Raw genomic sequence first — 22,679 nt, 5'->3', positions numbered from 1 at the left:
ATACTCCTAGGAGATTTCAATCTCTACTTCAAAGACCCTGCCGACCAGAAGGCTACCACCCTCACTACAACCCTCGAAGAGATGAACCTTACTCAAATGGTCCTCTCCCCGACGCATAGCAAAGGAAGGATCCTTGACTGGATACTCTTTGTGCAACACACCTCTCCAAGTTACCTCCATTGACACCCTCCCATGGATAAATCATTCACTAATCTGCTTTACTCTAGCCAACATCACTAAAACCTCACCCACTACTGGGGACCACCCCTGCATCACCACTAGACACACACGCAAACTCACTTCTGAACAACTAGCCCCTTCTATCCTGGCCTCACTTGAATCACCGTCAGACGATGCAAACCCTGAAGTCATTTTAGCAGCTTACACCAGCGCACTGCTCACTGCACTAGATGAACACGCTCCCCTCAAAACTACCTCTCGCTAAAAAAGCAATCCACAGAACTGGTTCACAGACGAACTAGCCTCCCTCTGCAAACAAAAACGTGTCATAGAACATCTTTGTGGAAAAAAACCCACCCCTCCTGAAAAAGCTGCCTTCCATTGTTCTACCTGCACCTACAAAACAGCCATCATTGTCACCAAAGCAAAGATTTACAATACCAGAATCTCTGAAGCTAGCTCTAATATTAAAGAGCTTTGCAAAATCCTGAGAGAGCTGGAAAGCCCAATTCCCCCCCACACACCCCCCCGACTGATAGATTTCCAAAAACAAAGCATGGTGTTCGCTAATCCAATACGCCCTTGCTACAAAAACCAACAACTTCAGGAATAACGCCATACTTAAAAAGTCCCACTTACCTCCCACACCGCTCGTCCCTAGGGATACTTCCACCCTTACCCACCAACAACTCTCTACAATTTCAGTTCTCCACCATCTCTCCATCTGAAGTGCTCACCACCATCCAGCACTTGAAAGCTGCTAACTGCTATGGAGGCATATGCCTAGCTCACATTGTCAAAATGTGTGCAGAAACCCTAGCTCCCACCATCGCCAACTTCATTAATGCTGTTTTCAAATCCAGTTTTAGTCCCAATTCCATCAAAGAAGCCTGGGTCACGCCACTCCTGAAGAAACCTACCCTAGACTCCACCACCCCCACTAATTACCGCCCGATCATTAAGAGTACCCTACCTCCTCCAAATTGTGGATCGCACTGCTTACTCGCAATTCCAAACCCACCTCAAAAACCATAACCTCCTAGATACCCACCAATCAGGTTTCAGACCTAGACACAGCACTGAATCCGCTCTCCTTGATCTAAAAATTCAGCTTGAATACATCAGGGACAAGGTTAAGCTTGCCATCTACGTGCTACTAGATCTCTCAGCAGCATTCGATTTAGTAGATCACGCAATGCTATGCCGACACCTCAACTCAAATCTCAATCTCTCCCCCAAAGCTACCCTATGGATCAAATCCTTCCCATCTGGATGATCCACAAGAGTATTCATGGGCACCGGAGCACCTCATCCCATCCCATCCCAGCCTCTCATGGCGTCCCAAGGCTCCTGCCTCTCCCCCACCCTGTACAACATGTACACCAAACCCCTCTTTGACCACTGGGATAGCCTTAATATACCATACACCAACTTCGCTGACGACATGCAGGTCCTCCTCAAAATCACTGGAAACTATGATGTAGACTCCATCAACATCAACCGTATCTATAGCAACATTCAGGCATGGATGGCCACCCACCATATCTGCCTGAACGATAAGACTGAGCTCCTTTATAGTGGGATCTCCTCACCGCCTAAAACTCTTTAGTCCTGATTTCCCCTCCTTTTGCATTGCCCATGTCAAAACGCTGGGTGTTTACCTTGATGCAGAACTCAACATGCAGAAATACGTCAAAGCAATTGCTGCGTCCACTTGCTTACTCCACCAAACTTATTAATCTCTCCAGAAAATTCCTTACCCCCACTTACTACCTCACCTTAGCCAGGGCTATCATAGGCAGTAAACTCGACTACTGTAACACCATCCTAGCAGGAAGATCAGCCAAAAACATCAACAAACCACAACTGATTCAAAACAAAGCACTCAGTTGTCTGGGGACTGAAATGCTCTGACCATATCTCACTTGACGTGAGGCGCACTGGCTTCCCATCAAAGCACGCATTGAGTTCAAACACCTCACTATCACATACCGTTGCCTACACAATACCACCCCACCTCACCAACCACATCTCTAAAAAACACACCACTCGTAATCTGTACTCATCCTCATCTGCCCTGATCACCCCTAGATTCTCTAGAAAGAGAGCTGGGGGCTCCTGATTCTCCACCATCGCCCCAGCCCTAGAGAACGCCCTTCCCCAACATAGCTAAGAAGAACCGACCTACTCTCTCTTCCGAAGGAAAGTCAAAACAACATTGCTTAACAAATACCTGTAACCAATGGCAGAATTGTAACTAGCCTGCCACTATTATTAACTTCTACCTACTCTGTATCGCTGTCTAAGTGCTGTGATACCTCCAGGTCTGGGCACTATAAATGTAACAAATAAATACAATAAATAGTCGACCAAGCAGCACAGTCGCTGGCTGCTGCCATTTCTCTATACTTAGATATAAAAAAATATCAATTTTTTTATACCTTTTTATAAAAAATGTATATTCACTTTATATCAATTTGATATGAAATCATACCCACTTTATATCAAATATACATTTTATTTCAAATTGTTATAAAAATATGTTGATATCCTTTTAAAATAATATATATATTAAGTTTATAACAAAACACTATCCAAAGGGGCAGGGCTAAAGACACAAAGGGAGCATGGCCACCTGTCAAAATGTACTTGATGTAGATAGGGGGCACCATTAACTACTACCCTCATGAGCTTGTGATGCGTCCCTTTTGGACGAGCAGATATCATTAAGTATGATTTGTCCCAAGGCTTGTCGTTCCTGAGGAAACCATCCACTGTGAAGTTCCACGAAGAAGTGATCTAAATTTTAAGAAATGTATGCACAACTGCGTGCTTAAAAGAGAGAACAGGCTCATAAAGCACACTTTAAGAAATAAAATATTACAATATTCTCAAGTCAAATTAAGTGGTTCTCATCGTTTTTATGATGTTTGCTAAAATCATGAGGGTGGGGGAATTCTCAAAGAACAGTATATGGGCAAACATTATGGGTGTCATAACAATCGGGTCATTTGACCACAGGCAAGATCCACAAAGAAATAAAAGTTTAACCTGATTCAGAAAAATTGCCAATTATTTACCTCTTTTGATTCCCCCCAGATACCACCTCTCCAGCCTACTCACTTTTTCCTTAACTATCTCCTACTATCTCTCCATTCCCCAGTCTTTCTCAAATGTGAGCTTCCTGTGCCTGCAACCAATGCTGGCCAAATGGGGCTGTGGGCTTTTATATTGTGTTCTCCCCTACCAATGGGTGGGACTAGCAGTGAGGGTCTGAAACTGGTGCATGCAATTAGGGTTGAATAATGATTGTTGTCCATCCCGGAGGGCATCTGACACTGTTTTGGCTTTAGGGGGCCAGACCAAGCCTATAACTAGTCTGTCACCATTTCGCCATTTAGTTATCCCTCTCTGGCCCTCCCTAGTACTGGCTGATTCGAGCTGCATTGTCCTATGTTGCAAGCTTGTGAATGAATTAGAGGTTGGAAACACACTCGGTAGGCTGTATAAACTCTTTGTTCCCATTAGATTATACAAGCGGTGACATTGAAATATTGTATCCCATGCGTGAGAATTGTTTGCAGAACAACAATACTTCTGTAACTCCGATCTCAAGAGTTGTTTTCTCTGCATTTGGGAAGGTGCAGACTTGCAACACTATCTATAGAACATCTTGGACCACTGCTGGTTTCTCAAGCCCTGTAAAAACACTTCTTTGATATAACATGTGAAATTAAAACTATATCAAAACACATGCTACTCATGTCGAGTAAAGGGAGGTGTTTGCACTAAAGGATAAATAAATCTTTTCCTATGTTAGGGCTGTGTGTCGGCGTAGAGCAAGCTGCATGCTCTCCGAGGGGTGGGAAGGATGGGAGTCCAGCTGAACGTACTTCAACTAGGTATTTTGTGACCGAAGGAAGAAACTCTGGTTGTTCTGGCTCCCAACCTAATGAGGCTTTTCCTCAGTCTGAGTAAGCTTGGACTTTGGTCCTGCCGTCATCGTGGGGCTGAATGTCCTCGTCCTATGGCTGCTGTGTAGGTTCCCCAGGTGGCTATCACCTGCTAGGTGATGGACACCAAAGGTAGGTGACCAGGGCTTCCTACTCATACCATGCTTAGGGCCATCGCCCAGTCACTTGTGGAAGCACCCAGCACCCTGATATAGCCCACTGGTTTTCCATACAACCAGACGAGAGAATCTGTCACATGATAATAATACAACAGAAAGGGCAAATGCACCAAACGAACTACCAGAACATACGAAAGTGACAAACTAGAGCTAAAACGAACCACAACTAATGTAATGGCCACTGTTTCTGCCAAACCAGAGGTCTGGCAACATAATCAAACCAAAATTAAATCAATAAGGGATGTGAAAATCTAGGATTGGACTAATGAACTCTGGAATATCATCATTGATGTCCTTAAAGTGTTAAAGCACACACTCTGGGAGACCCTGCACAACACATTCTTGCATGGCAAAAAACAAGTTATGAACCAGTTTGGTCGGGATCCAGCTCTTGTAGAATCTTGGAAGAGTGTGCATCGGCGAATGGGAGCCATCTAGCTATTGCATAATCATATTACTAAAAAGTAACCGACTCAAAAGGAAGAATTTGAGACTTACAATTACTGTGACACCCTTGTGAAAATCGCAAATGACCCAACAACCTCAAGATATAATGAATCGTTTCAGAAGCAGGACAATTTGCAAGTCAAGCAAAGGTCCCAACCATCTGCCTTTAACTATTTAATTTTTCCCATGAAGAAAATGTTCCCGTTCAACTGATGTCCCCTAAATGGTCTGACTCTGTAACTAAGCTATGTCATATGTAAATCAAGCTTTCAATATCTTGCAATGATACCGATTTCTGCACTTTCCCGTTCTGTTCCAATGTAAATTCAGGAAGATTCAAAATCCTGTGGTAGAAACCACTTCCCCTTTCCTATTATTGTGCTCTTATTTATAAGTAGCAAGTTTGATAGGAGGTTCTTTTACAGCTTGTTGGGATCCAAGTGAAACGTCCTAGTCAGGACAAGAGATTTAGACTGCGAAAAATATATTAGTAGGTGTCCTAGTGCTAGCAGTTCTCGTTGGGTGCAGCAGAAGGCACATGTACTAGCTTTTTTTCCCCTGCACTTGCGCGATCTCAAGGTCACCTGGCCTAGTAAGATCGTTGTCTCTGACATCCCTCTGTTCCCCCTCCCTTGCCTCGTCGCGCCTTGAAACACTTGTGTATAGGTGCGTTATAAATGCCATATCATATATCATGTACCCATTTGTAATTAACTTCGACACATATTAGAAACACCATATAGCCATACAGAAGGAGTAACAATGTATTCACGTTGCGGTTGAAGAAGTTAGATATGGTGGATGCATCTTACATTTAGTGGTAGCGTACAGTGTTATGTTTTAAGAGATGTGCGAACAGGTAGCGGACATAGGTATGCGTATCAGATGGAGTCAGAGAACTGTTGCAGTAAAGGCAAGGTCTGAGGGCTAAGGTAGCAGGAGTTCCACCATGTTGGATTTTAGGGCATATTACAGGATGTATTTTTTAAAGTATGAGAAACAGGCTCAACGTAGAACTGCAGCTCTGTTCAGTTAGTCCCGAGACAAGTTCCCCCTCCTTCCTCCCCAGAGAGAAGTTATGATGTCAAGTTCACAGGCAGCCACGCTGTGTCGATAATAGTTAATTGAGTCAAGATGCAGAGCTCGGATGAGCTGGGGAAGGGAATGGTGGGTCCAGGGAGCAAAGGTAGGGATGCACCATTTGAAGGTTAAATTCATGTGACCAAGGCATGAGGTTCTGTGATTCCAAAAGGCTTGCTGAAGATTTAGAGCACTGCTGCCCTCACCCAAAGAGCGATCATCCTATTTGAACTGCATGTGCTGCACTCTTCGGACAAATAAATATGCGAAATTCAGACATATGAGTGATGCCCCAATCACATCATTCATGGGCACCTGGGTTCCCAGAGAGATAAGGGTGGGAGAAATGATAGGGCTGTGCCATGATTTGGGGTGGGTGGAGCAGAGGTGATGCCAATAAATGTATCTACAACATTAGGGAGCTGTCTGTGTGTGCCACAGTGTCTGGTATAATGAGGAGGGCCATTGTATTATCAAAAGCAGAGTTGACCTCGCTATTCACACTTTGATCAGGTTCCGACAGAGGGGTGCAGATCATGTGATGGCCAAGGATATTTTGCTTGTTAAAAAAATGCATTATGGTAGCAATGAACCTGGTAGTTAATCAACTCCTAAGTTTCATAGTGACGATGTAGTAGGTCACGTGTTTAGGGGAATGTGTTTAGATAATGTGTGACTAATAGGGTAATGGAACATATGGGGATAATTAGGATTGTGTATAGGGGATGGAAGTAGCGCACACGTTCTCTACACTCGGGCTACAGCGTCAATAAATCCAAGTCAGTGTTGTTCCCCCTTTCGGATGCTATGCCTCCAATGCCTGACCTGCAGGGTTTCCGCTGGGTGAATTCCCAGTTCAAATATCTGGGCATCAAGGTCTCTAGACATCAGCGTACTTCGTATGCTGATAATTATGCTGCATATATGCAGCACCGGGAGGCTAAACTCTTTACACTAATTGCACTACCTGGTATCTGTTACGCTCTCCTGGCTCCCACGGGGGCGTCGATCTGAACTGGCCAGCTGTTGTTTCCACCAGTGAGACGCGTAGTGCCGAGATGATGGACTGGACTGGCCCACCCAGCTTCATTTGTTTGACTCGTAGGAATATCCTTCTGTAATGGAGAAAGGGAATTAACCACCTGTGGAGTTCGATCGCTAACCCCACCTTCCCCTCTCCCGTAGTTCTTCCCACAGGTCACTTTTGGATTCCCTCTATGCTCTCACCTGATGGTTTGGAAAGATGAGCTCTCCATCCTGCTTCGAGCGCAGGGGCGCGTAGATGACCAGTTTCTTCACTGGCGTGGAGGAGTTGGGGAGTTCCAGAACGGTATTGACTCAAAGAATGCCGGAGAGACGCCGTAAGTCTGTAGTTCGTAAGAGTTCAAAATACATCTGACCTTCACTCTGTCCAATTCCTTTTAGGTTGCTGTATTGCCCTTATAAAGAGTTCCACGTGGCAACCGGTAAGATGCAGGTAAGGGCTTATATTATCCGGCTCAGTTCGATAAAATGGTGTCAATGTATAACATGTGGCTTCTCCCCCATTCAGGCGCTGATGTGGTATGAGGTCTTGGGGATTGATGCCTCCAGTGGTAAAACCAGGTAAGTCTATTGGGAAAAAATCGGTTTCCCCTTATTGCGCCTTGCTGTTCTGTTTCCACATAGGGGCCGGGGCACGGCGGAGATGCAGCGGAGGCTGCGCCGGCCCGAAATGAGGTAAGTACCCCCTGTGGTAAATCAGGTAAGTCTTGGGGGGTAGCTTTTACAGTCTTAGAGTATTCCCTTGGCTCACCTTGCTATTTTTGTCTCCTTAGGTGTCGGAGAGCGGCCGCGAAATGGAGAAGAGCGTGATGGAATGCTGAAGTGCTGCAAGGAGGGTGAGTACAGCGCGGCGCTGCAGGATGCGAAGTAAGGCGTTTTTAAAGACTTCTTCTCCAGCTCTGTGGCGTGATGGATTAGGATTCAGGTAAGGATTAAAGGTAAAACTCCTGTTCTGACCTTTCCTCCTTCTTTCTTCTTGTTTCCAGGAGCTCCGGACTCGAGGCGGGCGTGGCTGAAGACTGGAAGCTGCTGCAGGCACAGTGAGCGTTACGCTGCTGGATGCAGAATAACGCGAAGCGTGTGCTGCTGTCCGGGCGTGGTTTAAATAGCCTTGGAAGTAGTCCCAGGTAAGTATTGTTCCACAGCCCCACCCGAGTAAAAAGTAGTCCCTTAGGTAAAATAGTCCCTCCTAAGCCTCATTTGGCTTGTGGCTTCTTGCAGCATGGTCTGCATCAGGTAAGTTTGCAGCATGGTCTGCATCAGGTAGGTTTTCTACTATGAGCCTGGCGCCCATGGCGCCAGGACTGACTCTATTCTTATGAGCCTGGCGCCATAGGCGCCAGGACGTCACCCAAACAGCCCCTAGCTGGGGTTTTTGGGCTTGCTCCAAATGGCATGATGCCTGCTTCTGGGGTTGCTGGGCCTGGTCTGGTTTCCCGGGGGCAGGCATCATGACAGTATCACAGGCACAATATGTGGGGTATTGGTATTCTCTAAGGCCTGAGGTTGTGCATCTGGCACTTGAGAGATATGGTGCTTTCCCCTGTAACCTTAAGGCTGTTTTATTCAGTGGAAGACATATAGACTTGTGCACTTTTTATCCGGTACGCACCACAGTTAACGCCTCTGTTTCAGAGACTGGATCTCACAGTGCCTTACCATTCAAAAGACCTGCTTTGGAATTTTCAGGGCTTGTTGCTCACTTTCGATTTGGAAAAATCCTGGGGATATAGCACAGACATCATGGTTTATTTGTATCTCTTGATGACTTCATAGCTAAACCTGGTAGCAGCACAATAATTATCTTGCAGTATTATACAATCAGAGCTGCTGCAAAACTGTTGTGGCCAATGTTCCTGCATTAGCCAGAAACTCATCCGCTCATAGATGCCACTGTCACGGGGTGAACCTAGGCCAGTGGTGTCTAGACTGTATAAGCTAGTGCTTGATATTCAACCCACAAAGATTACAATATGATTGAGGAGATGAGAACACGACCTGGGGGTCTAATTCTCAGATGTACAATGGCAGAAATGTTGTGCCCTCACTAAAGGGTACAACATTCATTCATCGCTAGTTTTTTTCTTTCCGCAGAGTTTTTTGCTGAAAAAAACACATAGAAAAATATGTTAATGTTAATGGACATTTGTACCACGCACTATCACCACCGGAGTGGTCCCCTGGCGCTCTGGCAGTTCTGAAAGAGGAGGGGAGGTTGAGTTAGTGGGAGGAAGCAGGAAAAGTGCAAGAGAGCAGTGATGTGCTGTTGGCAGCCTCAGCCCGGTGGGTCTGTTAGCTGGGCATGGGGTGTTTGCGGACGGTAGTCATCGTGTACTGTAGTGCAAGACTATGTGCGTTTTTGTTTTGTTTTTGCAGTGTAGTGAAGTTTGTGCGGTTTGTTGTGCTGTAGGTTTGGTTGTGTTTGGTTTGGAGTTTGAGAGGTGTATGCAGAAAGGGAAATTGTTAGTAGGGTTGTGGGGGGGCTAGGGAGCCATAAGAGGTAGGGGTGGTGGGAGGATAGAGAATAAAAGGGAAAGGGGTATTTGGGGGGTAACCCCCCCCAAATAAAATAAAAAGAAATTTGATTATTTTTTTCAGCAAAAAATTCTGCGAAAATAAATCTGGGGATGAATGAACAGAGAACCCACTAAAGATGTGTTGCCAAGTGCCCAATATAGATTGATCCAATTTAAACTGCTGAACCCGTTATATTACACACTGGCAAAACTCCCTAAATTCACACAGGGCACCTCTGACGAATGCATGAAATTCAGTTGAGTCCCGGTTGACAGTATGTATGTTCTGAAATTGCCCTGTCATAGCCTGTTTCTGGGAAAGTGTTGCTGCAACTCTTCGCGGGATGTTAGACATCCCCCTACTTTGGACCAGTCAAGTACCCCTTGGGAGACATACAAAGTGTTGGTGGTGGTCAGATGACTTTTTAATGTGGCATGTACTGTAGCCAAAAAATGTGTGTTTCGTAACTGGAAGTCAACGAATGGACCGACACATGCTGAGTGGTTGTGATATTTTATCTGTACCTCCGACTCGGAGGAAATGTTTATAGCCTCAGTCTTCCCGATGTGCAGACCCAAGGACATTTGGACTCCCTTGGGTGTCTTCCTGGCATCTTTTGGTAACTCTTGGTCCGGAGAGGCATGAGTAAATGGGCTGGAGACATTCCCAGTCTGGTGCCTAGTAGCTTTTCTCTTTGTGTTTCACTTTCCTCCTTTTCTTATTATAGGAATGTGTTTTGCTTTGTATAACTGTACTCCCACTGTATACCTGGTCTGTCGTAATATTTTGTTGTACGCCATGCATTGATCTTCATGTAAGTGCTGCGAGAAACCTGAAGGTGTCTCCCTAGCTAGTCCCCGGGGATCTGGCATCCAGGTGGCCGGGACACGGACATCGCTATTGGATCCAGTTCCTGGGGTGGACCACTGAGGGAGGATCACCTGGATGGGGGTCCTCGGGGAGTGGAAGTGGGACACTAATGGGTGAGACGCGGTATACCCCTTCGTTCATCACCCTTTTCCCCATCCTACCACGTAGGACATTCAAAAGCACTGCCCCCCCCTTTTTCCGACACAAACACTTTTGCACGACACACAAGAGAACAGACTAACACCAGAGCTGTTTACCTGACATGTCCCAATACAAGGGTCAGGCAAAGTCAGGCAATTAATCAGACACACACACCTGACAGCCCTTTCCCTTCCTCACAGAGATAAAAGGTGGAGCAAGAGAGCACAGTACAAGCAAGGCAGACCGCACGACGAAACAGCTATCCATACACAGCAGTTCAAAATGAGGGGAAAGGCAGAGGCGTAACCAGGATTGTCTAACAAGTTGGGCCTGAAAGTAATGTATTTGGGCCCATCACAGTGACATTAACATCTGTAAATGCCCTCACAGCACTGCTGAGTGGGCCTTTACAGATTTTGGGTGGGCCTGTCCTGCTCAGGCCCTACCCTGTCTACGCCTCTGGGGAAAGGCAGCGAATATCGAGAGGCTGACAAGGAGGGACACGACCTTGCCCTTTTCGACGCAGACCTGCGGAACCTCTGCAGATCGAATCGCAAGATCAAGGACAATAGCCAAAGTGTGTTGCAGCTGATGTCAAAAGTACACAGAGCGTATCGACACCGATAAGCCGTAGCAAGGGAAACTCCTACTTCCATGGTACCGGCTTTGACTTCACTAAAGAAGAAAGCCAAGCGGTTCATCACAGCCGGTGAGTTGAGGGGAGAGACGATAACTGGGCTGTGGTGAATGAAAGTCGCAAAATAGCAAAGTAAGAGGAACTTAAAATAATTGTGATATTTCAAAGTGGAGACCAGCTGCAGAGGGGGACCGGCACCATGTGGGTGCTGCTCTGAGAAACTCTGGTCGATCCCTGTACAGTCGAAAGCCTTTGACCTAAGAACTATAATGAAAGTAAGGGAAGTGAATCCCGCAGATATTTGTGAATGTGAAGTTGGCAAGAGTGCACCCGGAAGAGGGATGCTGACGAGAAAGGGCCAAGTCTAAAGTCCCAAGAAACAGTGTTGAGAAGCGTGAAGCCGGCCGAGGGATGTCCACTAGAACTGTTTAAAAAGACATTAAGATTTATTGAAAGCCATAGTGAACCCGGTGGAGGAAAGCTGAGAGTAAAGAGGGATCAGCACCCGGAAGAGGGGGACTTAGGGGTGAAGAACCCTCATCCTGTGTAAAACCAGGAAACAAACATTAATTTCTTGAAGAAACTTTTGTTTTTGTTGGTTGAATACGTCAGGCCCTCGAAGGCAAGAGACTTTCAAGAGAACCGAGACTTGGCCATCGAGGCCCCTGATAAACTGGAACAGAACTATCCACTCGTGCTGGGGAAGCTCGAGTGTGTGCTGTGCTCCACGATCCCACCTTACCCCGTGCTCAAAACATGGGGAAGGGAAACCCAAGCTACCGCATCCTGACATATTATTTGTGAACACTTGCTTCTTTTCTTGAAATCCATCCCACACCCTTTTTGTATTAGTTGTAAGGTTTGGCAATAGGTTTCTAAGTATAGGCCCTTTTTTATTTTGACAAAACGCCACTAGGACTGCCTCATTTTCATTTCATGGTCGACGCTTGCTCCCATCTTAGATTTAGGTTTAGATTAGGCATTTTACCAACCTGCATACAGTTTAATAAACACCCTTGAACTGTGATCACTTGTGTCTGGCTTTACTGTTGCCACCATGAGTTCCTTACAGTGCCTACCGAACTGTGTTGCAATTTTTGCCTTTAACCTTAAATTAAGTTTTAAAAAGAATTGTGTAAAAGTGTTGGCCAATAGGGAGTGTGGGACCATGTTGCAATCTTTTTTATGCATAGTTCTATTAATTTGCAGTTTTTAGCTATAAAAGATGTAACTTCTCTTTCTACATGTTAGTTCAGTTCTATGGGACCGCCTGATATTTTCAATGTAATAAAACGTTGTTTTCCTTGCAAATGGTGCATTGATTATTTGGCGTATTTAGAATGGTTTTCATCAGTCGGGTTTTGGGTCATTCACCCTACAAGCTTTTCAGATAGTCAGCATGCACAGTGCTGCCATTTGGTTTCTTCAACTTTCTGAAAGGTGTGGAAACTCCTGCCAGAGTAGAGCCTATCCCATGGGACACAAAGTCTGAGTCATAATTACAATTTTTCTTTTAAAACGCGTTTAATACCGGAGACCAGTTTCTAAGCGCGAGACCGAGTTTCAATCAAACCTGTGTTGCTATGCATTGTCTTGCTTCCAAGACAAACACGTTGCCCTCGAGCTATCATCCCGGCCTGGGGCCATACACCCAAATCGAACTTCCCTTAAGACAGCTAAATAGGAATGCATTAACTATCAATCTGCAAGAGCTGTGCTTTAGAACTTGGGTGAGGAACGTCACACTTCAAGAACATCTTAATTCTCCTTCAGGTGTTAAAATCAAAGTATAGCCTACAACAGGAAAACGTTTTTTAAATTAATAAAGCACCTAAGCGCTGACGTTATTTGAATTTGGCACATGCCTTCTTGTGCTATCGAGAATGCATCTGAACTAAAACAAAACAGGTTTTCGAAAGAAAACACAAACAGTATATGAGAAGTTGTGGAGCACACAAGAAATTGAACACCGCCACAATTGATTACCAGATAATAAATACTGACACTTAAATTATGGTGTGCAAGTATTCGCTTTTACAGTCCTGAACCCCATTCAAATAACGCACAACAAAAATAACGAGTGAGACCATTCAGTATGTCAATGTTCTTGCTTTCTCTGGTCACTGCAGACTCTACTGGGCCTTCAAGGCAACCACTAGCAACCATCACCAATGCCTCTACATGCTCCCAGTGCTGCACTGGATTGAGGGATCGGCGCAGCACTCAACATCTTGCAGATTAGTGCTCAACAAATAGCAGACCTAACACAAATGAAATACTCAAATGAAGTACTTACACCGGCATTGAGTACTATTGCCCTTCAACGCCCTGTGCCTCCTTCAGGATCTTCTCAAATCTGGTGTTGCTTGTGTGTCTGCTGTGTGCATGTTCAAAGCATTTTCAAGCCCCCCAGTGAGAATCGGTTGGACAATTGCATTCTTTTGGGTCACTGACCACCATTATGGCAATCCCTTAAATATGAAGCCATGTATTTTACATTAAAGGATTTAGTTATTGAACCAATTTGAAAGGGAATATAATATCTCTATAGACAAATACTTTCTGGAACTGCAAAAAATCCACTTGTGAGAAGAAAAAACCACGTATGTTCGCAGCAACTCCTTGTTAGTTATTATATTCGGCTAATATTTCTAAACAGTTGAAATAAACCGCACCTTAAAAAGGACACCAATTGAGGATGAAGCCGTGCTTATTTCATGTTTAAAAGACAAAGAAAAGAAACATCTATTAACAAGCCCAATTGGTGATTACAATAAAAGGTATGACACAGGCATATGAATTATGATAAAAATGTATGACAAGAAGTGTTTGTAAAAAAAGTCACCTTAATGATCCAGAAAACATGCTGCGAAGAGAATAGAAAGCTAAAGATAAATGTATTGATGAATCTTCTTTCAGCTGCCTATGCTTTACTATTCATTACATTATGTGCTACTGCACGTCTGCCGAGTTATATGTGTGCGCAACACTTAAGGTTTACCTGTTTAGAATGGTCACAGCCTCTGCATCGTCCTTACAGATCAGCAGCTTTTCCATGTTGTATTCCAGAACAGCCAAACCCAGCTGCAATATTGCCTTGATTCCATCGTAGAAGAAACAGTCCACAACATTGACTGCACATTCGATAGGCAGGACACTGATAAAGAGCGTCAGAAACCAAGAGAGTGACACAGATGAAAAGAAGGTCATGTCCGTCATGTGGTCTGTTAACTGAGGTAGGTGAACTCTGATTAATTCCTCAAAGACGGCCTGGTCCACCAAAGCTCCTAGACAGCAAGAAAAGGGGTAGCATTACAATATGACGAACAACATATAATTTACACCATTTCCAAAGTGTATTTATTGAACTTTAGGAAAGGCAGCAATTATGATCTATATGGGGTGCATGCTCTAAATACAGAGGGGACAACTAAATCACACTACATCAGCATTCATGAGAATTTCTTTTTTGGAACATGAAAAACTGCCTCAAAACATCCAGCAAAGAGTGTACTCTCTATAGCTTTGAACATGGTGTTATGATGCGGTGACGACAGTGGTAAACTACAAAATCTAAAACATACCTGATGAATAGTTCATGCACTGTGAATTCTTTTGATTGGTCACACTGCACCATATAGCAAAGTTCAGTTAGGGCGGCAAGTACAGAGAAGACAAATGCTGCTCTATCATGGGGCCCATTCTTGCCAAGACATGCAGTATAAAAACAAACTAGTGAATATATCCTAAGGATTAGCTTGTCCTTACTGTCGGATCCTTCTCTCTCTGATTTTCCACTTGTAGGAAGAGATTGCTTGGTGGAGTCAAACTTTGTAAATAGTAGAGAAAAAAGCTTTGATCAAAATCTTCTAATGCCAACATGGAGCAACAGAACCTTATTCCTAGTGAGGTAGGTTTGCAACAATGCTACAATGTGTGTCAGTGAAGAAAGGACCCTAGTAAGATATGTTATGCTTATAGATAGGCTGTAAAACACATTCAAGTATTAACATGTTATTGCCTTTGACAACTACTTTCTGAGCATCAATTGGCCTTACAATTGATGAGGGCCATAGATGTCATGCTCTCAATCGGACAGGCAGGGCCAGGTAGCAATGGAGAAAAACTGCCAATTAATTTAAAGCCAGATGTTCCATGTGGGGCTTGTTTACATTCATACCCGTCGGATCCATTACAATGGTGAGCAGAGCTAGGTCAGTAATTCAGACAAATAACGAATGCAATTGAAAGTAGGACTTAACTATTTTTGAAAAGATGTAGTCTAAGAATAGGTGCCAGCTTAAACCACAAAAGAGAGATTTGCACTGCAGCTCCATGCCTACCATGTTTTCATTTATGATATCTTGAAAAAACATGAAGGCTGTGTTTCACAGAATTCAAAAACGCGGAGGAGAATTGAGCAAGATCTTGTCATAAGAATTGTGATGCAAGCTTGCAGGTGGTTTTAAGGTCTCCACAAACAACTATAATTTGGAATATGCCTTCAGATGCCAATGATGAGACAAACGGGGGCATTTTGCATCAAATGGACTGGATCAAGATTGATGACAAAGAGTGCTGCTACAATCTATTCACAAACCAAAATTGGCAATGATGGCAAAATGTTTGGCCTCAGATTTGGAGGTCCAGCAACATCTTTTAAGCACTGGTAGGTGGGGAAGACAGGGATGGAAATGTCTGAACCTGAATTGCAATAATTAAGTAATCTTTCCAACCTTGGCTGGTACTGGCCATGTTCCTATGGATCAAAGTAAAAGGGGGTGGGGGATTAGCCATAATTGGTGTTCCCACCAGCAATCATGTTATCAGTGTTCTGGGAGTGAATTTCAGCAAGTGACTGACCCCCCCCCCACTCTGCTCGCCAGCATATAGCTCTTAAATTACATGCTACCGTGGCACATCGATACCCACCCAACTCAAGCAGGCTTAAACATACATTTAAACATGAAGACTGTGCGAGAGGATGAGAAGACCCAGTGATTTCTGTGATGATTCACCAAGAATCGTGAAGCTAGGAAGTTGTGGCTGCTACTCAATAGTCCCCTCAGGGGTGGATTAATGCGGGAGAACCTCATGGGGAAGGACTCCCCCACTGGGGATCAGGACTACCACCTTGGGTACAACCCGTAGTACATCATCACCCTCCACATTCCTTAAACCCCACCCACCTCCCTTTCATCCAATTAGAGAGTAAACCAATGCATTTCTGTAGTGCCTGGGGTACAGCCAAGACAGAAAATACTAGGACAAGGAAGATCACAGAAAAAATTAGGAATACTGACTGTGCTAGTACTGAGACGAGATGGCTGACAGGAGCTATGAGGAATACCAAGGAGTGATTGACAACAGGTGTTGGCATTACACTGGGGCGGAGTAAGCCCTATAAAGTGGAACGAGAAGGACTCTACATCCTCATCTTCCCTGCTTGTCAGAGAACCTGGGAGTTTCGAAGTCAACACTTGACCAGAATAGAGGGCTCTGCAGAGGACGCCGGCGAGCCAGTGAGGGAGACTGTGACAGGTCCTGCGCTGGCAGGACCAAGACAAGCAGAAAGCAGGCGAGGCAGTGGCACGACATCCAGGAAGAGGTGGACCTTCGCAGACCCCTAACAGTACCAAGATTGCAAGGAGTCAAAACACACAGAAGCAATAATGAAGCAGACAGCTGCAAGAAGTGGGAAGAAGACCGAACCCAGAACCAGGAGAGACCGGCACTGAGCAAGCAAGTCCCAGAAGGTAAAAGAAAGCACGGGCAGACCAGTAGGGATATGCGGCTACCGGGGCATGCATAAGGCCTATCAGAGGGCCATCACTGGTCAGGGACCCACAACAAGGTCAAGAGTGCATCAGAGAAAAAATTCCTCAAACCAGTGGCAAATGTAAGCCCACTGATCACCCGAGAAGGGTCTGGGACCCTGATACAAGTAAAACAAGTATCAGAGGAAACCATCCTCACGGCAGCGGCAGGGATAAGCCCACTGCTGATCAGAGAAGGGTATGGGACCCTACCAACACCGAAACTGGCATCCAAGTAAATCATCCTTGTTACAGTGGCAGGGATCAGTCCACTGGAATCCAGAGAAGGACTTGGGACTTTGCTGATGTAGTGAAAGAGTGCCAAGAAAAATACAAGTTGAAAAAGAACTTTCAAACACCAGGAGAAGGGAGGCATTCTCCTGGTGAGAAAACAGAATCCTTTCAAGTACACTGAAGAGACGTCAGGGGAAGGGAGTATCCCCCTGGCCTTTGTTGTGAACTATATTGGAGAGTGCAACCAGTACCAGAAGGGAGCCATTCTCCTGGTCCATAAAGTTGACTGTACAAAGTGCTGGAACTACAACCCAGGGGAAGGGAGTACTTACCCCTGCCAGGGGACGTTTTGGAAACACCACCCGTATACCAGGTGAAGGGAGTAATTCATGAAAAAACAGTAGCGAGATCCAAGTACCGCTCAAGGCGGTGTCCTACCTTGATTTGGGAAAACAAGGCTAGTCAATACATAGAAAGGCAGGACACTGGTTTTTTGTCAACAGCTATTCAATCATCAAAAACTACATGTGTTTATAACAGGTTGCCAGTTTTAATTATTTTATAAAAATCAAAAACCACAATACATATAAAATACATCATCAGACACTCTAAAATGGTACACATATGTAACAAAGCACAAAACATATAACAATTTCTAAAATATGTCCATGTAACAAGCATTACATAGGAAAAACAAATAGAAAAGTGAAAGAACACAAAAGCTGCCTAAAAAACAAAGTCCCGAATGCACCGCTAGTGAAACACTTTACAGAAGCCGAAGATTTTCGCTGGACAATATTACTAATGATCCAAGGTAAGGATCACAATATCAAGAGCAAAATACTTCTAGAAGAAGAAGAGAGACTGATTTATTTAACTCAAAGTGACAAAAAAGGCCTTAACGAATCTATAGAATGGCTAAAAGTCTAATCTATAGACTCCAGTTTTCACCCTAGGAAACTTATCCTGTTATAATTTCTATTTGCTCAGGAAAAACCTGATTACCACTGTACATTAGGCTAGTGTTACTTTAATTTCCCCAAACACTAAAAAAGGACTAATAGCTACCTATATTAAGCCTTTCCAATATGGCGGCCGTCCCTGGCGTTTTTTCGGTGGTCTCACGGAGGATTCACAGTGTTTTCACCTGATGAGGCCTGGACTAGAGCGGATTAACTTAACAGGAAGAAGAAACCAGACACGCAATCTAGCTAAATTAACAGGTAAACACACTGCCAAATAGAATAAAATCTTGCACGCTAGTGCAGCCACTACTGCTTCCCTACGGGGAGCAATACGAATATTTGTTAAACATAGATGAATGTTTAAAATCCATAAGCAAAGTACCGTAGATGGAACTCCGGTCCCTTACCTATAGAACCACTAAAGATCGAGTATGAGCCCATAATTGTAAACAAAACTAGCCCCATTCAAACTGCTCCTTCACTTTTTTCGACAGCAGTTTGGACCTTATTTTCCAGCATGCCTACCGGCTTTCCTGCTTTCTCCTACTTGCAATGTCATAACGCCATGCAATTAAGAAGCTTCTTATAGATGCCAATCTACACACTAACCTGACCGCGGCTTCATAATATCAGACTTCAAATGAGGTAAGCCACAATTTCGCTTACTAGTGTGAGTGTACTCCATAACAATGTAGAAATGATTTACAAATTGCACGGATTATCAAGCTCGCCATAAACGGAACGATACATGCATACAGGACCTTTACAGCATACTAATGCCTGATTTTACGAACTTGTCTAGCTCAACCCAAAAGAAGAAAGACTGATTTTAAGACTCTCTTGTAAACATATACTAATGCGTTCCAGGTTAAAGAGGAATATATTCCCTTTCATTAAGAAAACACGTCCAACAGTTGTGGATTTTTTCTACTGAAAAACAAGAGAATGCCTACACTAAGTAGTCCAGGTAACTTCATTGATCCTGAACTCTTCTTGACACATTGAACTGTGCCCTAAGAATACATTAGATAATACGGATTCTTTTTTATGGTTTTGTCAACAGCTAATGCTCTTCTACTGAATAAATCTTCAAAACAAGAAGATTTCAGACCAACTGCGGTTACTCTAAATACTATTTTCCTGACTACTCCTGAAGAAAGTCCCTACAATAACAAGGAGGACTGAAACATGTCGATTTCCCAATTTAGAAATAATACTAAATTGTATGGTAGTATTGAATATCCCATCTAGGGAGTGTCCCAATCTAAACTGAACACTAGATTGAGTGGGAAAAACTTTGAGTGATCCATTAGGATCACAAACCCTATCTTGATAAGGAATTACATAGATTGATATGATTGATATCTCTATATTTTAGAAATTGTTATATGTTTTGTGCTTTGTTACATATGTGTACCATTTTAGAGTGTCTGATGATGTATTTTATATGTATTATGGTTTTTGATTTTTATAAAACAATTAAAACTGACAACCTGTTATAAACATTTGTAGTTTTTGATGAGTGAATAGCTGTTGACAAAAAAAACAGTGTCCTGCCTTACTATGAAGGGAGTAATTCTCCTGGGGAAGGAACTTTGTTGGATAATATTATTCTTTAATTGTAGTGTAAGGGATAGGAGCAGGTTGTGACACAGCACGGTGGACTTTCATTTGGATGGACGTTCTGACAGATCCTTTAGTAGTTTGAGGCAGGGACGCACCTTTTAGAGATAGGGATAGTGGGGGTTCTTTTCCTACAAATAAAAGATTATAGCAATAAACATGCCACCCTTGTGTCTTCTTACATTTCACATGACTATCAAACAGAATAGAAGAGAGGACAAAAAACACAAGTTACTGGTCAAAAATACAGGATGAAATGTTGTAGCATAACTGCTTGAACCAGGCGAGATAGATGTAATCCTACGTCAGTGCTGGCCATCCATTCCAATCCACCTTTGTTGACAGTCAAAGAGGATATTGTAGACTTTCTTTCTTATGAAGTTCCCAAAATATGCAATCGTATCATGTCCATGCTTATAGAAGGCATGCATAGTTCACATTTGTGACTCCATGCACATAAGCCTTCCAACGATTGCACATAATGGTGTACAGAGACAATATGTGGGATGGAACTGCTTGGATCTCATAATAGCAGGGGGAACTGCATAGTGTCTATCTTGTTATATAGGCCTTGGGTGTGTAATTGTAGCAGGTATTTCCATAGTAAGTGGTGAAAAGAAAATGAGACCCTGTACATTTCTTGGTTGCAGGCAAGATGAGATTAATGCCTATCCAGCATCAATATTTTGGGAAGTCTTCTTGATCCAGGGGTGTGCAACTTATGTTGCCAGAGGGCCGAATGTACCTTACATGCCCGCCTATAGTGGGCTGCAAGTGAATGGGAGAAACCTGCATAAAAGGCAAGGTCTTTTGAACAGAAGGCAGAGTCGACCACTGGACGAAGGAACCCGAAGAAGAACTTGGAAGAGATGTTTGCACCTGGACCCTTGGTTTGCCCGGTGAAGCCCTTCTGCAGTGCTGAAGCTCTGAATTTGCCTCGACTAGAGAAGCCCTGCAAAGGACGACCTCTCACCTTGGGTTGGTGGGACCAATCAACCCCAAGACAAACTCATCTGGAAATCCTCCCGGAGCTGGCTGTACTTTCATTGCTGCTGCAGGAACTGATTGCCAGGGAGAGGAACACCAGAATCGAGTGCATCGTCTTTAAGTCAGACCCAAGCTCCGGGAAGATCCTCCGGACTCCCATGAAGCAAGACTGACCGAGCCTGAAACACCTTAACAGAGTGCTGGGTCCCAGATGCGAGGAAAGTCCACAAGGTATCCGAGACCACAGTGGTGCTATTCGCAAGAAGCTGTAACCGCGAAGTGCTGCTGATCTGAAGTTTGCCCATTGCTGGCACCGACCTTCAAACCGTAGTGTAGGAGTCCCCAGACGTCCTCCCTCTTGTCCGCACGACTGAGCCCAGCTTGCAACTTTGCTCATCACCACAAGCATCCCCCAGCCGGTGGCCCAACAGTGATTTATTTTTCACCAAAAACTCTCTGTAACATTGTGCAGACTTTTTACTTACCTTGAAGAAGAACTCCAGCTCCCCTAGACTTTGCTCAATTGACATTGGCTGTCCTGGCTCCCCGAAGACTCTTCTAACCTCTGACTTTGTGTTTTGATCTGTCCCTCCAAAAAGTCACATATTCTATAACTTGTGTAGCTGGGAAAGGCTTAATCTACATTGCATTGGGGGTGTAAAAGTGCTTAACTGTTTGAGAAACGTGTTCACCATTGTTTCCTCCCTTAACCTTTTCCTTTTGACACCAAATTATGTATTGCTCTAAATGTACCAGTGATATATCAAAGTCCACAGTGTCCTAGTTATTTAAGTCACCTCAGGGTGTGGAAGTGTCTGTGTGCCATCCCAAATGGGTCTATACTTATTTATTGAAACTGAGAATGTGTATTTCTGAAGCATATTTAAGTGCTACATATTTGCTCCCTTCTATAAAGGCTTATTCAAACGACTGTTAAATTAATAAATAATTTTGTAATCAAGAAACCTTGAGTGCAAGTATTTATTTGGATACTTGTCACTGTGAAACTATTTTGTTACACCCTACATCTCACATTGACCCTGCTTGAGATAAGCCTGGCTGCTCAGTCACTCTACCAACTTGTGTAGTACATGCTTATACCAAAGGTTGGGTTAACTATTGCCAAGAGGACAAGGCTGGTGCAGTCTCCCACAGGTTACTGCATTCAATCATTCCCAACACTCCGCATGAGAATGTGTCATTTACGGTATAATACCCACACTGCATAATTCATGGGGGGAGGCATTATTACACCTTTGTTCATCCCAGCCTGCACCCTTCATATTCTCAAGATCCGTGACAGATCTCGCTCTTCGGCCAGCACAGAGGTTTCTAGGTATGGTGAGAGAAGGAGCTCCGTCTCCTGCATACCCTTTGGCCTGTTGACTCTCCCAGGAGAAGGAAGGGAGACGTTATTGTCCTGCAGCCAAAGTGATGGCCCTCTATTGGTGCAGCACATGCACTACGTGGATCGTAAGAGCTAAGTTGTGAATGCAGTGAACAAATAAAGGGTCCGTTTTTTTCCTGGCCCAGCAACCAAGTACTTTCCTAATGGAGGGCGGCAGTTGTTGCTAGTGGGCCGCCCTCCATTAGGAAAGTCTTTGAGCCTGGCAGACCGGAAAAAGCAGCATGCCGGGCCGCATGTTGTGCACCCGTGTCCTACAATGATGTTTAGGGAAAACCAGAGGAAGCAACCAGTCAGACATAATGGCCACAAGTAAGGCAGGCATCTATGTACTGAGATAACGTTGCCAGATAAGGACTACTGAAAATGTCTTTGTACTCAGTATCATCTATACTGGCGTATCAGGATTAATTCCTTGTGTAGTCCCAAGGCTGTGACGAATTGGATTCTGTTCTGCAGGAGTACAAGGAGTCGTTGTGGCAAAAATGCCCACTCAACCCTAAACTTCTACAAACCAAGAGCCAATGCAATTATAAAAGGTAAAACATGGTCAGTTACGAGGTATAACTCCTTCGGCCTTATATGGTAACGTGGGCTGATT

At 44.1% G+C, this 22,679-nt stretch overlaps 1 protein-coding gene across 2 annotated transcripts in view; it reads right to left on the bottom strand.

The window, feature by feature from the left end:
* Nucleotides 1–22,679, bottom strand: part of TBC1D8B (TBC1 domain family member 8B) — a 1,314,750-nt gene that overhangs the window by 333,653 nt on the left and 958,418 nt on the right. For both annotated transcript variants that reach the window (XM_069612733.1, XM_069612732.1), the window contains exon 12: nt 14,050–14,335. In XM_069612733.1, coding sequence (XP_069468834.1) covers nt 14,050–14,335 — 286 coding nt within the window. The remainder of the gene's footprint in view (nt 1–14,049; nt 14,336–22,679) is intronic.

The sequence above is a fragment of the Ambystoma mexicanum genome, chromosome 5p (genome assembly GCF_040938575.1).
Source record: "Ambystoma mexicanum isolate Mex_15411 chromosome 5p, UKY_AmexF1_1, whole genome shotgun sequence".
Taxonomy (NCBI): Eukaryota; Metazoa; Chordata; class Amphibia; order Caudata; family Ambystomatidae; genus Ambystoma; species Ambystoma mexicanum.
This window is presented reverse-complemented; position numbering and strand designations above follow the sequence as displayed.